Here is a 20,166-nt window from a genome sequence, read left to right on the forward strand (position 1 = left end):
TAGTGCTTTGTGACGCAAATGAATTCTGGATTAAATGGAAACAATGACCTCAACAAAGGCCCATCCATCCATTGATTGTTTTCCCCTGCCCTCCAGGCTGTTTTTCTGCAGAATGGAGTTCACCAGAGGAGCTGCTGTCCAGAGGAACAGGGTCTATGTGGCGCCTGTGATGTTTTCCGACTTGTGGCATTATTTTAAAGCAATAAACTCAGCCTCCATTTGGAGTTTCACTTGTCAGAGTCTAAGGGAAAGTTTCTACCATCTAGAGATGGTTTTAGGCCAGGCTGGGCTGAGATGCTGAACTCAAAAAAGAATAAAAAAGGTTTTTACTGAGCCAATAAAGCTGAGATGGCTCTAGCCATGTCATGGCTTTGTAGCTAGGTGTTTCATTCTGACCTCTTCTGACACTGATTTTAAAGAATTTATGTAGGACTTTAAAGCCACAAACAACACAACTACTGTCAACCTATTCATATAAAATCCCCCCAAACAGTACTGGTGCATCCAGCATCCATCCGGGCTACAAAAAAGCTGGAGCCCATGATAGAGCAAAAGGGTTTTTAGCCATATGCTGAGGTCCCTCTTTATAGAATAGATATAAAAGAGAAATGAGAATTCAAGAGAAATTACAGTTCACGGAGAGAAATATACCATAGGTTTTTAAAAATTAGCTTACTGAAACTTTAAAAGCCAAGATCAGACTTGGTTATTAAATTCAAATAAAGCTAGGCCCCCATATAGGAACACAAACATAATACTTTGGGAATTGTAGCTATTAAAAAAAAAAACAAAAAACCAAAAAACACCCATAAGCTATAACTTTGGACCTAACTGCTCCCTTGTCACCCAGCCTCTAGCACTTATAAACTCTTCCTGCTCCAGACCTCCTCTGGGTCAACACTTGCCCTGCTGCCCAGGATCTTCTTCCACTTTTGCCGTGATGGCCAAAGGATTCGCGGGTGTTGGAGCCCCTCTTCCTCATACAGGGGAACTGCCTTCCTCCTTCTGCTAGGCCCTTACCCACATTTACTCCTCCATGCCCTGAAAGAGATCAGGCTAGAAGTGGCCACCTGCTAACAGCGTTAATCAAGATTTGTGGCCTCAGATACATAACTGCCATTGCTCACAACATCATTTTTATGAGAACAGAGCAAATTTATTCTGGGAACATAGGAAGAGAAGGTAGAATTTCCTAGTTGTGATTCTTGATGGTTAGCATGGCACATATTGGAGTAGATGGCTAACAGGCAGTGGAATCTCAAGAATTATGTGCTAGGGGATTCAGAGTCCTGCCTTTTCTTAATGGTTATTTATTTGTTTTGAGAAACAGAAAGAGTGCGAGCAGGGGAGGGGCAGAGGGAAAGAGAGAGAACGAAGGAGAAAGAGAAACGCAAGCAGGCTCCACACTTGGCAACAGAGCCCTATGTGGGGCTTGATCCCAGGACCTGAGCCTAAATCAAGAGCCAGACACTTAACTGACTGAGCTACCCAGGCGCCCCCAGAATCCTATATTTTAAAGTCATGCTCAGATTAGGATGATCTATTTAAGTATTTTTCTAATATAATAATTATTTATAATCACTGAAGTATTATAATACAAGATTGCAAACAAGTTAATAAAAATTGCAACGGGCTAAGTAAAGTCTGTTAATATACAAAGTTCAACTATTATAATAAATTATTAGTGATTCAAAACTCAATCAAGTCAAATGTTTCCTTATTAACTCTTAGAATGGAGATTTAAGATCTGTATTATTTTAAATATTCAATGAAAGTATTTAAAAATAACACCATTTATTTTTTTATTTTTATTATTATTTTTTTAATGTTTATTTATTTTTGAGAGAGACAGAGACAGAGTGTGAACAGGGGAGGGGCAGAGAGAGGGAGACACAGAATGCAAAACAGGCTCCAGGCTCTGAGCTATCAGCCCAGAGCCTGATGCAGGGGTCGAACTCACAAGCCATGAGATCATGACCTGAGCCAAAGTTGGATGCCTAACTGACTGAGCCACCCAGGTGCCCCCCAAATAACACCATTTAAAAAACAAAAAGAAACGGGGCACCTGGGTAGCTCAGTCGGTTGAATGTCTGACTCTTGTTGATTTCCACTCAGATATCATGGTTGTGAGACTGGGCTCCACACTGGGCAAGGAGCCTGCCCGAGAATCTCTGTCCTCCACCCTGAGTGCACATGCTCTGACACTCTCTCAAGAAAAAAAAACCCCAAACTAAAAAAAACGAAACACTCATAAATTGAGAATAGAACTAACAACTAGTTAGTCTCTGGTTTGTTGGGCATTGGTAGCTAAACCATGGCTTAGGCGTTCGGAGGCAAACATACAAATGTACTTGGGATGTTCTGTATATAATGTGCTAGCCGGCATTTCACTTGACAGACCTGCTCAGCCAAGGCTCCTGTGCAGCTGTAATCTGCTGTTATCACCCTTCTGTTCATTTTGTCATCTGGGTGAATGAAAAGCCCTGAGCAGAAAGTTGCCTGGTGCAGAGAAGCTGAGGAGGCAGAAGGGAGAGAAGCGGTTCTACACGCTCATTTTACTGGGCGCCCAGGCTCACATTCCTGAAAACCAACTGGTCACTCAACAACAGCTTTAACTCACACAAAGGAGGAAGGCAGCCCGCCCTCCCACTTGTGTGTCGCCCCCAGGCTTACTCTGAAGCGGCAGGGAGGAACACATAACAAAGAAAACAAGTTACAGTCTCATCGTTACAGGACACCATCTCTTCTAAACTAGAAAGCTTTTTAATGTTTTGGTGCTACTGTGGCTATTTTACAAAGGTCATTCCCAACTTTGGGTTTAGCCAGATCAACAGAATGGTTTGGAATTTGCACTTCTCTTCAGGGGGAACAAAGACATCAATTCATAGTTAATGGAAACAATTTTTGTAAAGGGCCCCTGGCAAACTCATTCATTTTTTAAAAAAGGTTTTCCAAATTAAGGCAGCAGGCAAAATGAACGTTTGTTTAAAGTTTTACACCTTCAATATTAGTTTTAGATGGATCTCACAGAGACCCAAGAGTGCACAAACTTAGCTTAATCACTCACTAGCCACGTGGCCTTGAGCACATTATTTCCCTTCTCTGCTTCAGTTTCCTTATCTATAAAGTGGATGATGCTATCTACCTCACAGCGATGCTCTGAGGAATAAATAAGACATGTATGTGCCTTTGGCATATTGCCTGGCATGTAATAAGTACTGGACAAAGGTAAAACATTACATTTGTTCACCATTTGTCTAGAATTTGCTACTTTCTCTTGATAATCATATTCTTGTTCCCTTTAATAACAGAATTAGTTTTCCCTGGGTGCATGGTTGCCCAGAAAGCGACCACATATCCCAGCTAGGTGAACGTGTGTCCACATGCTGGTCAGTGGTTGTGGGTGGAAACAATGTGTGCAACGCCCCAGAAAGGAAGGCGCTTGCCCTCCAGGCTCTCCTCCCTCAGGCTAGAACCTGAGGGTGGGAGTGGTGACCCTCTTTGACCAAACCCACATCAACAATACCCCAGGTCACAGTGGCCTACTGAGAGAGAGAGCCAAGCTGCTGACACATCTGCAGGGGTCGGGTCACCCCGCCCCATTTCCCCCTACTGGCTCTCTCATCTGCTGGGATTTCTACATTTGAGAAAAATAAACTTCTATGCTGTTCAAGCTACAGTTTTTTGGTTTCTGTTAAAATGGCCAAATCAATACTTTTAACTGATTCTAGCATATATAACTTAGTTCTAAATTATAAAGTTTACAGCAAAGAATCTTGATATTTATAGCCATTCTCTTTCATATTGATGATCAGTTACTTGATGTCAAGTCCAAGTTGGGGAAAGACAACCCTCTCCTGCTCCAGTCACAACACTTCACAGGTGACAGGTGGGAACAGCTGGATGACTGTGATAGAAATCCAGAACTAAGTGACCAGCAGGCTTCTAGGGAAGGTGCTGTTGGGGAAGATCATGGGGTTGGGGCACAGGGTGAGTGGGGCTCCCGCTCCTACAGACATGGAAATGGGCCACCCAATACTCCAGGGTCAGGGATGGGAGCCTAAGACTCCCCTTGGCAGCATCCACCTACCAGCCTGAGGTAGTTCTGTAGCATCTGAAGAGGGATCATTGACGCATAAGTCACACTACTGAGGCAGCCTTCTTGGGGACCTGTAAGAAAGCGACACACAGAAGCAAAATTGGTTCTTCCTTATTAAATGTAAATGATCAAGACACAACAAAACTTCTCATAAAAGATACAGTAATGTTTGTTGACTTACGTAGCCAGAGCTAACATTTGACCAAGAGGTACCTTTTGTCTCACCATCGTGAAAATATTTCAACACCCTGAACTGGCCGGTAAACCACCGCTGCTCCCCAGACGTCTCCAGCTGCCCTTCCTTCCCCTGGGAAGCCCACCCATCTCTCCCTGTCCATCACAGCCAGGGCCTTCAGATTCCAGCTGGAATACTACCGCTAGTATCTGCTCCGATCCCTGGATTCAATTTTATTATTTATAAACAAGTGTTATCAGAGATAATCCCAACCCTCTGAAAGTTCTAGCCTGGGACAGCAATCGTGCACAGTTCTGGGGGTTACCCTTTATGTTCTTTCCCAAACTCTATCTCCCTCACTTGCCTCCCAAGTTCTGCTACTCTCTCAATACACTGCTTGAGCCTGAAGGAATTTTCTGGGATAACCTCATACTTTTTTTTTTTTTTTTCCTAACTTCAGTAAGTAGTTCAAACAATAGAATACAACTTTTATTAGTTGAACTTTTAAAGAATCCATTCCCAAATATGGGAAATACATGATAAAATCCCTTTTAGAGTTAAGGGCTGAGAAATGGAGTATTCCTGTAACACTTACTAGCTATGTAACCCTAGACAAGAAACTCAATCTTTCTAAGCCTTAATTTCCTTGTACGTAAAATGAGGGTAAACAGAAATACTTACCTCAATGGGTTGTTATATGGATTAAGTGAATTTATACTTGTAATGTGCTATAAATGATAGGGCCTTCCACATAGTAGGTGTTCACTAAACATTACCCATACCATTATAATAATCGTATTCATCATACACTGGACTTGACAGTAACAGAAGGCATTTCTTTTAACATGGTCTCTTGTCACTCTCTCAGTACATTAAGTTTAGCTTCTGGTTTGTTCCTAATGAGAGAGGTGATCAGAATCGCAGCAATCAATGGTCAGGACGGATATCTCCACAGGTGTCAGAAACATGGCTTTTGATTTTTCCTCTTCTTAGTGAGACTTTTCAAAAAACATCTAATTACTTAATAGAGGGGGTCACACATGCATTGCTGGAGAACACAGGACAGAAACATGCAGATTTAAGACCCAGCACCACGACACATCATGAAGCCAGCACTCTGTCAACAGCACCTCAGTGTGGACTACTCTTACCTGATAAAAGCACAGTGACTCGCTCTGCTTTATTCTTCTTCATAAAGTCCCACGGGGACTGGGTGAAGCTCTGACCTGCTGACCACGGCACATTTCCTAAGTTCAAGAAAACGAAATAAAATGTCAAAGAAGCTTCAAAGTAATTTTTCTTCTAAGGGACAATATACAATCTCCTGTGGAATCCAGGGTTTAGACTGTCAAAAGCACACACAGAACATGTAAAGCATCACATAGGGGTTAACTCCCTAATACAATGTCTGTCAAAGGTCAAAAGGCAAGCCTTCAAAGAAGAGGCTTCTCCAAAGCTGTTTTTAGGACTAAGAGAGAAATCTGGAGAGCAAAAATATACTAAATATTTCTAAGGTTAAGTTTTTAGGAACAAAGCTGATGATAACTTTCCATGGTTCTTCCAGTGCCTGCTTCACAAAGTCTAAGCACTTTGAATGAGGTGAAGTAACAGGTCCTTTATGATCTGCTCCTTTTCCAACAAATTTTTAGATTCCAGAAAACACAGGTTACTTCAGGGGCTCAGTATAAAGGAAGCCTTCTCACAGTCTGGGCCCTCTGCTCATGCCTGCTCAGAAAGGGTGCCACTTCCTTGGTGTCTACTCTAGGGACAGATTAGTAGGAAGTACTTGTTCCGTCCCTTCCCATCCACAGATCTTAAATATTCCCACCACACACACACACTCCCCACCTGTAACTCACTGCTTATCTGTTGGCCTGGGTCCCTTTAATCTAGTTAGGTGATATAGTAAAGTCACTTATATACATACATTAATAAATAATGTCATGGTTGCCCGTTATCAAGTGGATACAATTAGGCACTAAACTAAGCCCTTTACCCACAGAAGCCAATGATCTTTACATCTGAAATGCTACTAGGTGCCCTACACAAATATGAACACTGGCACCATCAGGCCTTAGCATCCACTGCTCACAGAGGTAAATCTCTCTGATGGTGGTAAATATCCATTTGCATATGCTTGTTTCCAGATCAGCTGGATGAAGGCTGATGATGCAGTGTCATTTTCTTCTGAACAAGTCTGTGCTGATTTCATTTATTAGACTCTTGGGCACAACCACACCTTGAATAACAGTTTGTTGTGTGGGCAAAATGTGTTCCTGAGAATCATTTATGACATATTATCTTAATGTAATTATTTAACTATACAATAATTCTTCTGTAAGAATTGTAATTATATTAATGATCTTGCCAAAGATCAATAAAATTAAATTGTCATGAATTATCAGCCTTAAAAACTAGTAAAATACATTTTTGGGAAGTGATTTAGCATCTATAAATTAACAGAATAAAACCCTTTCTGCTATAATAAGCTGATATATTAAAAGCATGGTGAAACTCACCGTTTCCTCAACCCTGATTATTCTTATGCAACAAGTGCTGTTGAAAATATGCAGGCTTTCCTATCACACAGACTGGGATTTGAATCTTATCTGCTTTGGTCCTTTGCTGTGTGACCTCAGGCCTACGAGGTGACCTCACCTTGTAACTAGTTATTTGTAGAATGAGTCTGTTGTAAGGACTTGTTGAGGTGCTGTGTATAAAGGGTCCAGCACAGTTCTGAAATAATGGCAGGTTCCCCAAAGATGTTAGTTCTCCTGGTTCAAGAGGAAACAAACTAACCAGAGACATTTATAGAGCACTTACTATGCTCACCAGAAAGTAAATCTTACAAGTTCTTCGGAGTCTGTTTCATAGTGCCTATCAAACAGAAACAGGCAGCTATCACCCTCACTCATCCCATGTGGGAGCTCTGATCAGATCTTCAATGAATAGGGCTTCTTCCAACTCTAGACTTCACTAGGACTCCTGTCCTGGAAGTAAGGTGTTCATGTAGTACGAGCCCTGGCCCAGCCCAGGTACAAATCTGGAGCTGTGTTCAGAACCTGTGCACCAGCAAGCAGCTACAGAGTGGTTTGTTTCTTGCATTTATCAAAACAGCAAGTGGAATCACAAACCTCATCAAGGGCTTTCTTGTTCTTTACTCTCTGAGTATTATCTGAGGTATGAAAGCATTTTTTATACTAACAGGCAACATTATGTAATGGCCGCATTGTGAATAATCAAGTTTTTTAGCACCAGCAGCTGCCGCAAGTGAGCTCTCATTGTATTTAATCAGTGAACCAAGTATCAGGTTATGGAGCTCATAAACATAAATAAACCCAGAAATTTAACTTTCTCTCCATCACAGGATTGCTGATACCTAGCATGATGGATCGTACACTGCTTGTCCCGAGGCCAATGCTGGAGTCAGTGGTGTTATTAAATGTCACATCTTCCAGACTCCACCATCCATCAGATGAGATTGCTTGGAAATGATTTGTCAGAGCTTGACTCACTGCTTTTGAAAAATCATCCCATGATGTCTGTTTGCGGATATTTAAAGCACATATTGTGTTTTCGCATTCAAAGTCATCGGAACCATAGCTGCCTGGTTCAATCTCACCCACTGAAATCCTTAAGGGTATTTTAAGAGCATCTGTTGGAAGAATAAAAGAATTAAGGGGAAAAATCTTGATAGGAAAAAGCAGCAAAACGTATATAAAACAAGCAGGTATGAACATTTTAAAAACAAAGCAAAGGGCAGCTCTCATGTTTCTTTAGATACTATCAACCAAATGTTCTCCTACTGGAGTAAACTTGTCTCCCAAACTCTTCACAGCTTCTTTGGAACCATGTTGCTTGAAATATTTGTCTTTCCTTGTATCTTTGGCCTTTTGTACTTCATTGACTCTTCCCTTCAGCAAGACTCTCAAGTTCTTAAAAAAAAAAATCTGAGAAAATGAGAGCCCTCTCTTGACCCTAAATTCTCTATATTGCCCTTTCTCCTCACCTACATTGATAACATCATAAATAAGGCAGGTTCCAGTTGTAGAAGTCACTGTGCTTAGGATAGTGGCTTTGGACTCCTACAGACCTTGGTCTAAGCCTCAGGGTCAGCCTCCTACTAGCCCTGTGTACTTGGTAAACTGATCTCTCTATACCCTAACTCCTTCTACAAAATGTTAGGAATGTGCTATTAAATTATTATGAAGACTCAGTGAACACATGTTTGAAATGAATTTAACACACTAACGGTTATGTGGTAAATACTGGTGAGTATTTAGTAAATAGTAAACAGTAAACAGTGCAGTCGAAGCTTTTTAAGTGATCTTTCCAATCTCTGTGACACCAACTGACTGAGGCCCCACCGAGCTATGCAGCACCCCATGCACTCCACTTCTCACGAACTGAATTACTTGCTCACCAAGAGTCACTTGTGTTTATTCCCTAGTCTTTTATAAAGTGTCGAACTCATTACTGTAATTACTAAATTAAATATTCCATAAACTGATGAAATGACTTACTCTTCCTATAAAATTGAAGTTGAACACTTTACAGACACTGAACAAATGAGGTGCTAAAAAAAAAAAGTTGGGGCACCTGGGTGGCTCAGTCGGTTAAGTGTCCGACTTCGGCTCAGGTCATGATCTCAAGGTTTGTGGGTTCGAGCCCTGCATCGGGCTCTGTGCTGACAGCTCAGAGCCTGGAGCCTGTTTCAGATTCTGTGTCTCCCTCTCTCTCTGCTCCTCCCCCATTCCTGCTCTGTCTCCCTCTGTCTCAAAAATAAGCAAACATTTAAAAAAATAAAATAAAAAAAAAGTCACCTAAGGAGGTATGGATTAGACAACTACATAAAGCTAGAAAAGATTATCTTTGGGGTGCCTGGGTGGCTCTTGGTTTCACGTCAGGTCATGATCTCACAGTTCATGAGTTTGAGCCCCCATCGGGCTCTGAACAGTGCAGAGCCTGCCTGGGATTCTCTCTCTCTCCCTCGCTCTCTGCCCCTCTTACTCACTTTTGCTCTCTCAAACTAAATAAATAAACTAAAAAAAAAGAAATAAAAAAATTATCTTACTTAAATTTTTTTAAAAGTTTATTTATTTTGGGTAGAGATTGGGCAGGGGAGGAGCAGAGAGAGAGAGGAAGAGAGAGAGAATCCCAAGCAGACTCTGCACTGTCAGTGCAGAGTCCCATGAGGGGCTCAAACTCATGAATCGCACGCAAGATCATAACCTGAGCAGAAAGGAAGAGTTGGACACTTAACCAACTGACCACCCAGGTGCCCTGAAAAAAAAGATCTTAAGTCCTCAAACACTAGAAATCACAGATGAAGCATAAATGTGTGGTTTGTTCAAATAAGAATATGGGCAATTTCTATTAGCAAAACCATAGTAAAGTAAAAACCTTTACCTAAAAATTGATGGAAGAAATCTCTGTATGTTAAAGTTAACACAAAATGTTTAAAATGTATATTTTTAGGATTCCCTTCTTCAACTGGCTTTTTCTATTAACCAACTACTAGATTAGTTTATTTTCCAATTATCAACAATTCTCGGGGCACCTATCAGTTGATTGAGCGTCCAGTTCTTGGTTTCAGCTCAGGTCACAGTTTGAGAGTTTGAGCCCTGCACTGGGCTCTGTGCTGACTGTATGTATGGAGCCTGCTTGGGATTCTGTCTCCCTCTCTCTGCCCCTCCTCCACTTGCTCTCTACCTCTCTCCCAAAATAATGTTAATAAATTTAATACGTTAAAATAAATGTTAAAAAATTTAATTATCAGTTCTCATCAATAGCATATGACACAACTGATCTCTCCCTGTTCTCTGATATGCTCCTGCAAGATTCCCTCATGCCTCCCTGGTCACTCTTTTATGTTGTTCCTTTGCTGGTCCCTTCACATTTTCCATTTTCTTAATGATAGAGTGTTGCAAGGCTCCTTTCTCTTACTTTTTCTGTCTGTGTTCACTTCCTTAGTGATCTCATCCAGTCCCATGACTTTAAATATCATCTATGAACTGCTGACTCTCAGATTTATGTATCCAGCTCATACTCATCTCTGGGATTCCTGCTGACTTGGCATCTCGACACAGATATCCTAACAGACATCTCCAATTCATAATTCCAAAACGGAACTCCTGATCTTCAATAGCAAAATCTGCTTCACCCACAGCTTTCCCGCCCCACCCCCACTTTGACAGGTGATGGCCACTCCATCCTGCCAACTATTCAGGCTGAATACCTTGGGGTTACCCACAAATCCCTTCTCTCTCTCTCATACTGCAGGTTCAATCCATCAGGAAGTTCCACTGGCTCCGCCTTCAGCTGTATCCAGAACCCAACCACTTTCCACCACCTCATCTGCGACAATCCTGGATTGAGCCGTCACTGTCCTCTCTCACTGGAAGACGACGCCAAGGGCCTACCACGTCTCCCTGCCTCTGCCTGTGACTTCCTATGTCTACTCTCAACAAAGCAGCCACAGATACTATGGAAATGTACATCAGATCCCATCACTCCGAAGCTCGAGCACTGAGACGGTTACCTTACAATGACCTACAAATTTCAGCCAGATCAGACCTCCACCCCCATCCCTTCTTGTAACTTCTCTCTCCTCGCTCATTCAAAACCAGCACTCTGCCCTCCTCACAGTTCCTCAGACATAGCAGGTATGCTCCTGCTTGAGGACCTCTGTCCACGTGATGATGTTCTCCCTGGAAATCTCTTACCTGAGGTATTGACATCATTGCTCTGCTCACCCCCTTCAAGTGTTTGCTTCAATGTCTCACAAGGGGGCTCTTCTGACCATTATTTTAAAAACTGAAACCCAGGGGCTCCTGAGTGGCTGACACTTAGTTTCAGCTCAGGTCATAATTTCATGGTTTCATGGGTTCAAGCCCCACATCAGGCTCTGTGCTGGTAGTGTGGAGCCTGCTTCGGATTTTCTCTCTCCCTGCCCCTCCCCAACTCACACACTCTCTCAAAATAAATAAATAAACGTAAAAAAAACAACAACACACAAAACCCAAGCTGAAACCCATCCTCATATGCCCAATCCTCCCTTAGTCTTTTCCGTAGCACATATCCCTGTCTCACATACCATACAATGAATTACTACTTATGTTTATTGTTCATTTTCTGTCTCAATGTCAGAATGTAAGGTAAAAACAAATTATTGATACAGTTAGCTGATTGGATGGATTGAGTGATAATCTCCATATAAGAAGTCATAATATTTTGTACAATCTGAAACTCCATATTCCATAAACCCACATGTGAACCTTTCAGAACATGTCCTGAGGAGTATACATTCTTAGAGCTGGAAGAGACCCAAAAGATCATCCATTACCTTCACAGACAGGTAGGCAACCAGGGGTTGAGAGATAACCAACTTGCCTACATTCATCTGATCAGCTGATGGCAAAGTACCCAGCCATGACTCTTCATACCCTATTAGTCTCATGTCTTAGAGACACAATCTAAGTCAGAAGAGCAATAATTATTTAAATACTGTCCAAGGTCATTAAAATACAATGAGGATCTAGCATTATTCTATTTAAGATTTTTTAAAATGTTTTTTATTAACTTTGAGAGACAGAGAGAGTGAGTGAGCAGGAGCAGGGGAGGGCCGGGGTGGGGGGGAGAGAGTGGGGAAGGGAGAGAGGGGGAGAAAGGGAGGGAGGGAGAGAGAGGGGGAGAGAGGGAGGGTGGGAGGGAGAGAGAGAGAATGAATTCCAAGCAGGTTCACACTGTTAGAGCAGAGCCCAATGTGGGGCTCAAACTCACAAACCATGAGATCATGACCTGAGCTGAAACCAAGAGCTGGAGGCTTAACTGACTGAACCACACAGGTGCCCCAAATATCTATCATTATTTTAATAGCAACTAATTCTGTAAAAAGCCATTCTACATGGAAAAAAATAATTACCACATTTATAACCAATAAAACGTTTTTGTAGTTACTAGGGTTCAAAGAAGGCTGAGCAGAGAGTAAAGAAAACTGTAGCTGGATTAATCTTTTCCCATCATGCCAGAGGTGCCAGCAGTGTGGGTGAAGAAGGCACCAAGCTGCAAATGGCACTCACTCAGATTCTCCAGCAGATGCTTGCAGTCATCAGTGGCGACATCGTGCGCGGTCCGATGGCACTTATCTTTTCTTTCTGGCTCAAGCCCTCCATGCATACACAAGATTTCCAGGCAGTTCTAGAAAGGCAAGAGCTCTATTACATCATGTCCAAATGAATAAACTCAAACGAAAAATCCAAGGGAAAAGTCATTTGCCTGTAACGAGCAAATCAGAAATTCTCTGCCAGACATCGTATTTCAATTCCAGCAATCCAAATACACACATTAATCTACACACTGGCTCAAAATGGAAAGCAAAGAGTGTGCTTCATTCAAATGTGAATCACAGGACCAAAACACTGCTCCACAGAACAGCCTCTTAGGTTTCAAGAGAAAAAGAACAGATTACTAATCATTCATGCTGCAGAATGAAATTAAGAAAGAAATTGGCTTCAGCAGACAGTATCCTTTTATGGTAATTTGGCAATATAAAGCCAAGACTTTGCTATAGGTGGGTGCTCCATGCTGTATTCTAGACAATGAACTGTTTCCCTAGTCATGTAAGTGCAGGGTTCCCATTGTAACAACTCTTGTCTCACGGTCCTCACAAGCACATTTATAACAGAGATCTTACACTCTTATTTTTTTATATGAAAAATATGAACACCATGTTGATTGAGTTTTTAGAAAAACATTCCCAATATATTGAAGTTATGTGCTCTCTTTTTCAGCTCTTTCTTCTATGTTGCTTCAGGAAATCCCCATCAAAAAGTATCAGTAACCTATGAACTGAAAACTCTTAGTTCTCCAAAATTTTTCAAAACAAAGTAAAGACAATATATGTACAAACATTTTCAAGTAAGTAACTGCACGGCAAGAAATAACATCAGGATATTTATTAAGGACCTCTGCTATATCAACTTTTACTACTTGGTGATTTGTTTACTTATTTCCCACCAGAATAAGCACAGAACTGAATAGAACAGAAACCATAAAAGGAAACAAACAACCAAATAAGCAATATCCTTCTCATCTCTCCCCTGCAAACACGCGTTCGGGCGCGCGCGCGCGCGCGCGCGCATGCACACACACACACACACACACACGCACGCTTTGGGCTGATTTCACTTCTGACAACAGTAAACCAGGTAGTCTGAAAGTCTACTGATTTTGTTGTAAAACATCATTTTTCTATTTTATAAAACACAAAACACAATTTTCCCTTCCTTTATGTAAATATTTTTATTGGCATACACTATCCTCATAGAAAAGTACACAAGCTTGAAGAAGTATCACAAAATGAACATAACTATGTAAGGAGCACTCTGGAAGCCTTCTGTATGTTTCATCTAAATCATTAGCCCCACCCTTCTCTCCCTCCGGTAACTCCTAGGATGATTTCTAATATCAGAGACTGGTTTATCCAGTTTATAAACTTAATATAATTGGAATCATACTGCAGTTTCACTTTTATATTTGGCTTTTCATTCAACATAATGTCTATAAAATTCATCCATATGCTGGGACTAAGCATAGTTTATCCTTCTTTTAAAAAATTACTGTGGGATATATGAACATACCACAATTTACTTGTTAATGGACATCTGGGCTCCACTATGGACATTCTAGTACACATCCTTTGATAGACATATGTACACATTTCTGTTGGATCTATGTACATAGTTAGACTGTTGGGGCACAGGATATGCATATGTTGCTCTAGGTCAGTATATACTGCAAAGAGCTTTTAATAAGTGGCTATACTAAACTCCACTCCCACCACGAGTATGTGTGAGTTCCCGGTGCTTCATATTGCCCCCCAAACACACTTTATATATGAATTCATAAAGAAGTACAGAAAATCCCCTAAAGGTCAAAAAGAGAGAGAGAGAGACAGAGAGAGAGAGAGAGAGAGAGAGGAAACTAAACCACAAATTAAGTGAAATTTGAATAGGAAGCCAGTGTTGGTCTGAGGGCAAAGCTAATGTGGGCAATCTTTTCAGATGCTGGGGAGATGGGAGAGTAGGTCTTTGGACCTCTAAAATGGAGGAGTTGAACCAGAGGGAGTGGACAAGAACATTGGTTTCTCATTGCCCCTGCTTAGGTTGGAGGGATCTCGTCTAAAAATTGTAATCGAAGTCTGTTTTTCATAGGTGGGTCTGGGGTTCAAGTTCAAAAACTCCCTAAGACAAGAAATGAGCTCAAAACAAAGTCAAATATATAAACAACAGTTCTTATCAAACTGTTATGACTAATTTGTATAATACCAGCAATGCATCTGATAGTAAATGAGAAATTCAGAAATGTTGATTTAGAAATTAATTTTAATGAGAAATTAAGTAGGATGCAATCTGAGCACTAATCTTTGTGAATTCCCAGATAAGAGATAAAAATGATACATTTATTATGCAAGTTAGTACTTGCAACAAAAGCAGGTAAGAGTCAAAACAGACCTGGATCCTAATTCTGCCAATATAAATGATTTTATCTATGCTTTTGCTAAATCATTTAACATTTTTCTGTTTCAGTTTCCTTATCTTTATTTAAATGTCTAGATTTCATATAGCTGTTATGTGACTTAATGGAAAAGATGCATAAAAAGCTCACATTCTTGGCATGCACTAAGCTCTCAATATTTATTAGCTGCTGTTATTATTATAATCAATGTAATAATCACCCGTTAGAAATATTCAATTAAATGTGAGGAATTACAGCACATCAACAAATGTCACTGATATCAATATAATTCTAGGTGATGCTACTTCAAATTATAAAGGGAAATAATAAAGGATTCAACCAAAATTCCTTTTTTTGTTAGTTAATTTATTTTTTGAGAGAGAGAGGGAGCAGGGGAGGGGCAGAGAGAGAGAGAGAATCTCAATCAGGCTCCACACTGTCAGCACACAACCTGATGTGGGACTCAAACTCACGAACTATGAGATCATGACCTGAGCCTAAATCAAGAGTCAGATGTTAACCAGCTGAGCCACCCAGGCTCTCCTCAACCAAACTCTTGAAGATTCTTTTACCTCAGACCTTCAAAGTGGGTTGTATATAGTTTTTATTCTACTCAGGTAGGTCGGTGGGCAAGAATATAAGCAGTGACTTTCCCTATGAGGAAGATGTCGGTCCCCATGAGGATAGCAGGAGATGCATATCCAAACCCATTACAAGTGTGAATTCTATGCCATGCTGGCTCCATGGGGAACACGAAGAGGTTGAAAGCCTCCACCCAAATGACACTTTACAAGCACCACCACAGCAATTACTTGAGTGCATAGTAAGTTCCAGGCACAGTTCCAACACTTTGCAAGTATCTAGTGCTCACTAATCCCCACAACTTTGAGGAAGAGGAACTAAGCACTCTACCAGGTGCTCTGTTAGAATTGAGGGTGGGAACTATGAGTAAGGTAACGGTTCTGCTTCTCATGGAGGACCACAGAGTGTAATACAGTCATGGGGAGAATGGCACTGAGGTGATGTCCCAAGTTGTACTATGTGGAGAAGGAGGGAAAAGTGGAGAAAGGAATCTAAGCTCTCTCCGTGATGGACACCATTTGTGAAGAGGATAAATGCTATGATGCCAGTCACTGCTACTGGAAAGTAGCAGAGGGAGTCCCAGGGGCCTAAACCAGGCAAGAGGTTCTACCCAAGTGATGCTGAGCAAGAGATCTGGATGAATGGATTTAAGCTAAAGTTCTACTCATTATGATAGAGATACATCTGTTACAAAAGAGACTTTAAAAAGCAGTGGTTTAAGCTTAATCTTTCCACTCACATCCCACTTGCCAGAACATAGGTAGGTGGACTCATTACCTGCAATGGAGGCTGGAGAATGTGGTCTTTATTTTGGGTGGTCATGGGTCCAGAACTCTGCAGGATCATCATAGGGGAAGGGGAAAGGTGATGTTGAGGGTCAATGACCCATCTCTGTCATGATCCTTGAAGGAGAGTGGAGAAGCGAGGTAGAAGTGCCAGGGAGACTAAGTAGAAACCCCAAGTCCAAAGAGCTTGATATACTACCAAAGTCAAGGAAGGGAGCTGGGAGTCTGACATTGGGCAGAGGAAGGGAGAGCACAAGCAATCTGCAAATGCACAGGTGGGCCAGTGTGGGTGCTGGGAACACCCTTGGGCTGTGGGTGTGCCCACTGCCTTACCAGGCAGGGGAGTGGGAGGCTGTTAAAATGGGAAATAAGCAAGAAGGTAAATTTAGGGGAGAGTGCCCAAAGATGAAGACAATCAGAGTTAGCTGTGAAGGGCTGAGTTGGCATGAAGATATGTTTTCTGTAGGCATAAGGATATGCTCAGGTAGCAAAGTGCCATGACAAGCTTGATTCTGAAAAGCAATTGGTGCATTTGGAAGATATACTGGAAAGGAAGGTGATAGCAAGATCGGTAAGAAAGAACTGTAATAACAGTCCATTCACCCATCAATTCAGCAAATACTCAGTACTTGCAGGCCAGAGACTCTGCTGGACACAGTGCATACAAAGATGGAAAAGTGATTTTTTTGGGAGGAGGTGGAAAGAGAGACAGGCATGCAAATAATTAAAGTACAAGCACTCTAAGTGAAGTGTGGAAAGGTGCCCTGGGAACACCTAGCTTCTGGAAGCCTGGATTTAAGCTGAGAGGTTTTCCAGGCAGGGAAGGGTCAGGACAGGAGAAGAGGCCATTTGAGGTAAAGGGAACAGCAGACACAAAGACAGGGAGAGAAGAAAGAGCACACGATGTTTGCACAGCAGCTCCGCAGTGCCTGCTTAGAGCACAGAACACATTAGGGGAGGAGGAGACAGGAAGTGTCCCTGTGGAGTGAACTGAGTCCAGATCAGGAAAGGACTTGTCTGTCATCATAAAAACCTAGCACTTATCCTGGAAGTGACAGAGCCTTGGAAAGATGCTGAGCAGGGAAATTACATTAGCAAGTTCCCCTGTCTGAAAGGCCCCTCTCATGGCAGGCTAACGGAGTAGAGAGACGGCAGATGAGAAGACTGGCAGAGTCTGAAACCTCGGACAGTGGACGAGGAGGACTCCCCCAGGGTAGTGCCCACAAGATATGGAGGAGGCGACATATTCAAAATTCACTTGTGAAGGAAAAAAATCTGGAGTTGCACCAATCATCTCAGTTCATTAAGTTAGTAAGACGGAGCAGGTAAACACAAATGCCAGGTGATGGTGCTGCATTAAGAAAGAAGGGATGTAGCAGACTGGAGGAGGACAAACATGGGAACCCAGTGACGCAGCCACGTGGAGCTGTGTGATGGAAGCAAACATGAATATGATGGTCAGCAGGGTTACCATACAACTGCCCAAACTGGTGCACCTGCAAGAGTAAAAAGGGGGCACTATTAATAATTACACTAGGATGACAGGCATAAATGGAGACTGTACTGGGCAAAGGAACTTTGCTGCTCTACTTATCAGCCCTGTAAACTGTGGCCCTCCTGAATAAGACCTTATTGGATAAAATCAGAAAATGAGCAGGCAGGGCTAAAGATAACATTTTGGAATCTCTATAGATTATAACTGGGATCATTCAAGGAAAAAGGTACAAAGTGCGAGGAACAAAAGGGTCAAAACCCAGATCCATGAAAGATGTTAGTGGAAAACACAGAAGAGTCCATGTCTCAGGTGAGGGGTGGAGCAGGACTCTGGCTGGCTAATTTGATTAGAATCCTTTCGGGGCGCCTGGGTGGCTCAGTCGGTTAAGGGTCCAACTCTTGATCTCGGCTCAGGTAACGATCTCTCGGTTCATCAGATCCAGCTCCACATTAGGCTCTGTGCTGATAGGGCAGAGCCTGCTTAGGATTCTCTCTCTGCTCCTCCTTCACTCGTGCTCCCCCTATCTCTCTCTAAAAATAAACAAACTTAAAAAAATAAAAATAAAATAATTCTTTAGGATCCTATCAGTTAATCCGTCCTGCTCAAATTAAGCAAGGACGCAATACTCTGCACTGAACATTCTGGAATAAATGTCAAAAAATAACAGCGTTCCCTTTGTTTACCAACAGCTGAGTCAGTCTGGCTTTTCCAAAAAGGTTTTTATTAAAGTTAAGGGGAAAAGAGAAAATAATCATGGAGAATTAAAAACACAAAAACAGATTCCAAAGAACAGATTTCTACTTATCATGAACAACATCTAGTTCCAAAGAGTTGGTCCAACTTCATAGATATCTTATCTTTCTCCTTTCCTAGCCAGCTACTCAACCACATGTGACAAAGAAGAAATTAGTGACTCCTATCATCTTTTTCTCTGCAGCCATGACCCAAGGAGAGGGAATCTAAATCTTGGGGCCCCATGTGGGCCTCTATACTTGAGACACACACCTCATCCAGACCACCCAGATGGGATGGATATTACTGTGTGAGAGGAAATGCCTGATGCTCTCTGGCTAAATGTATCAGGCACAACAGAATCCTAATACAATATAAGAATGGCCTAAAGATGGTAACACAAGGTCCACTGCCTGACCAGAGGACAGCAGGCTTGTTCATCCTACAAGATGCCGGAAATAAATGTCTGGAAGACAGGCAAAAAAAAAAACAAAAAAACAAACAGGTGTGGAGATTCATGAGTTCAAGCCGTGCGATGGGCTCTTTGCTGACAGCTCGGAGCCTGGAGCCTGTTTCAGATTCTGTGTCTCCCTCTCTCTCTGCCCCTCCCCCACTCAGGCTCTGTCTCTGTCTCTCTCTCTCTCAAAAATAATTATTTAAAAAATAAAAAAAATATATAGGACCAGCCAATTGTAAATGGAGTGTGGGAATTGCTTATGGTTAAACAAAAGAGAAAACCTGGTCATCGAGTTGGAGGGGAAGTGAGGAAGGGGCAGTGTTCTGGAAGCAGAGGAAGGAGTCTGCATTAATAGTAAACATGTTAACCCAGAGAGACTAATGAGTGACAGGAAGCCACCAGCTTTGGTAATACACATAAACTAGAATTATAATTGGGAGGACACATACAGTCCTCCCAAATAATCTCATTGTATGGGAACCTCAACAACAGAGATACCAAATTCATAAAATGTTCCTAATAGGTTTTACTTGACATGTAAAGGGCTCATGACACCAGACAGTTTCACTAAGAACTCTTCTTTCTATTCGCCCTGAGATGAAAACAAAGGTTTGTGCTCAGTGATTAGTCACAGACCAGCTTTAGAGAGAGGTACTCCTATTACCAAACACTAGATAGTGATTTGCGTAAATTGCTTAGCCACTGGGAGAAAGACCAAGGACTAAAGTGGGAAAAGCACTGATTCGGGAATCTGATCTTCCGTGAACTGATCTTAGGAAATTAGGTATACTATCTTCCTCGAGACTTGATTTTTTCATCTGCAAAATGAAGGGGTTGGCCTGGGTGAGGTATGTCCCTTGGAGCTGTGAAATCCCACAGTTCTTTACTGAATGGCACAAGAAAACTGAAGTCATCTTCTTGGGTAATGACATACTATTACCTTACATAGCTCGGACCCATATATGCTGCCCTACAGAGGAAAAATATTCGTTTTTTAATCTACTGTGGTCATGATAGAATCTTTCACCTACATGATGATTAACTCAGAATTGTAATTAATTTTTTCAGAAAATTAGTCTTAGCAACTAGTTGTAAATGAATTACCTCTCTGGTGAACTATCTCAGTCAGGATATGAACACTGTATCAGGCCAACGATGCAAAAGTACTTTCTAATACCTTTGACTAGGAAGGAAGGCAGCATGGTACAGTGTGAAGATAATGAAATCAGGCAATCTGGGCTTCATTCCCAACTTCTCTCTACTACTCCCTCCAGGGTTTAAATGTCCTAATCATAAAATGAAGAGGCTAGACTGGAAGATGAA

General features: G+C 41.7%; 1 protein-coding gene across 9 annotated transcripts in view; it reads right to left on the minus strand.

The window, feature by feature from the left end:
• Window positions 1-20,166, minus strand: part of CTTNBP2 (cortactin binding protein 2) — a 169,958-nt gene that overhangs the window by 32,553 nt on the left and 117,239 nt on the right. For all 9 annotated transcript variants that reach the window (XM_042922917.1, XM_042922963.1, XM_042922912.1 and 6 more), the window contains 4 exons: window positions 12,356-12,473; window positions 7,654-7,929; window positions 5,426-5,521; window positions 4,091-4,170 (listed from right to left, as the gene is read on the minus strand). In XM_042922917.1, coding sequence (XP_042778851.1) covers window positions 4,091-4,170; window positions 5,426-5,521; window positions 7,654-7,929; window positions 12,356-12,473 — 570 coding nt within the window. The remainder of the gene's footprint in view (window positions 1-4,090; window positions 4,171-5,425; window positions 5,522-7,653; window positions 7,930-12,355; window positions 12,474-20,166) is intronic.

The sequence above is a fragment of the Panthera leo genome, chromosome A2, assembly GCF_018350215.1.
Source record: "Panthera leo isolate Ple1 chromosome A2, P.leo_Ple1_pat1.1, whole genome shotgun sequence".
Taxonomy (NCBI): Eukaryota; Metazoa; Chordata; class Mammalia; order Carnivora; family Felidae; genus Panthera; species Panthera leo.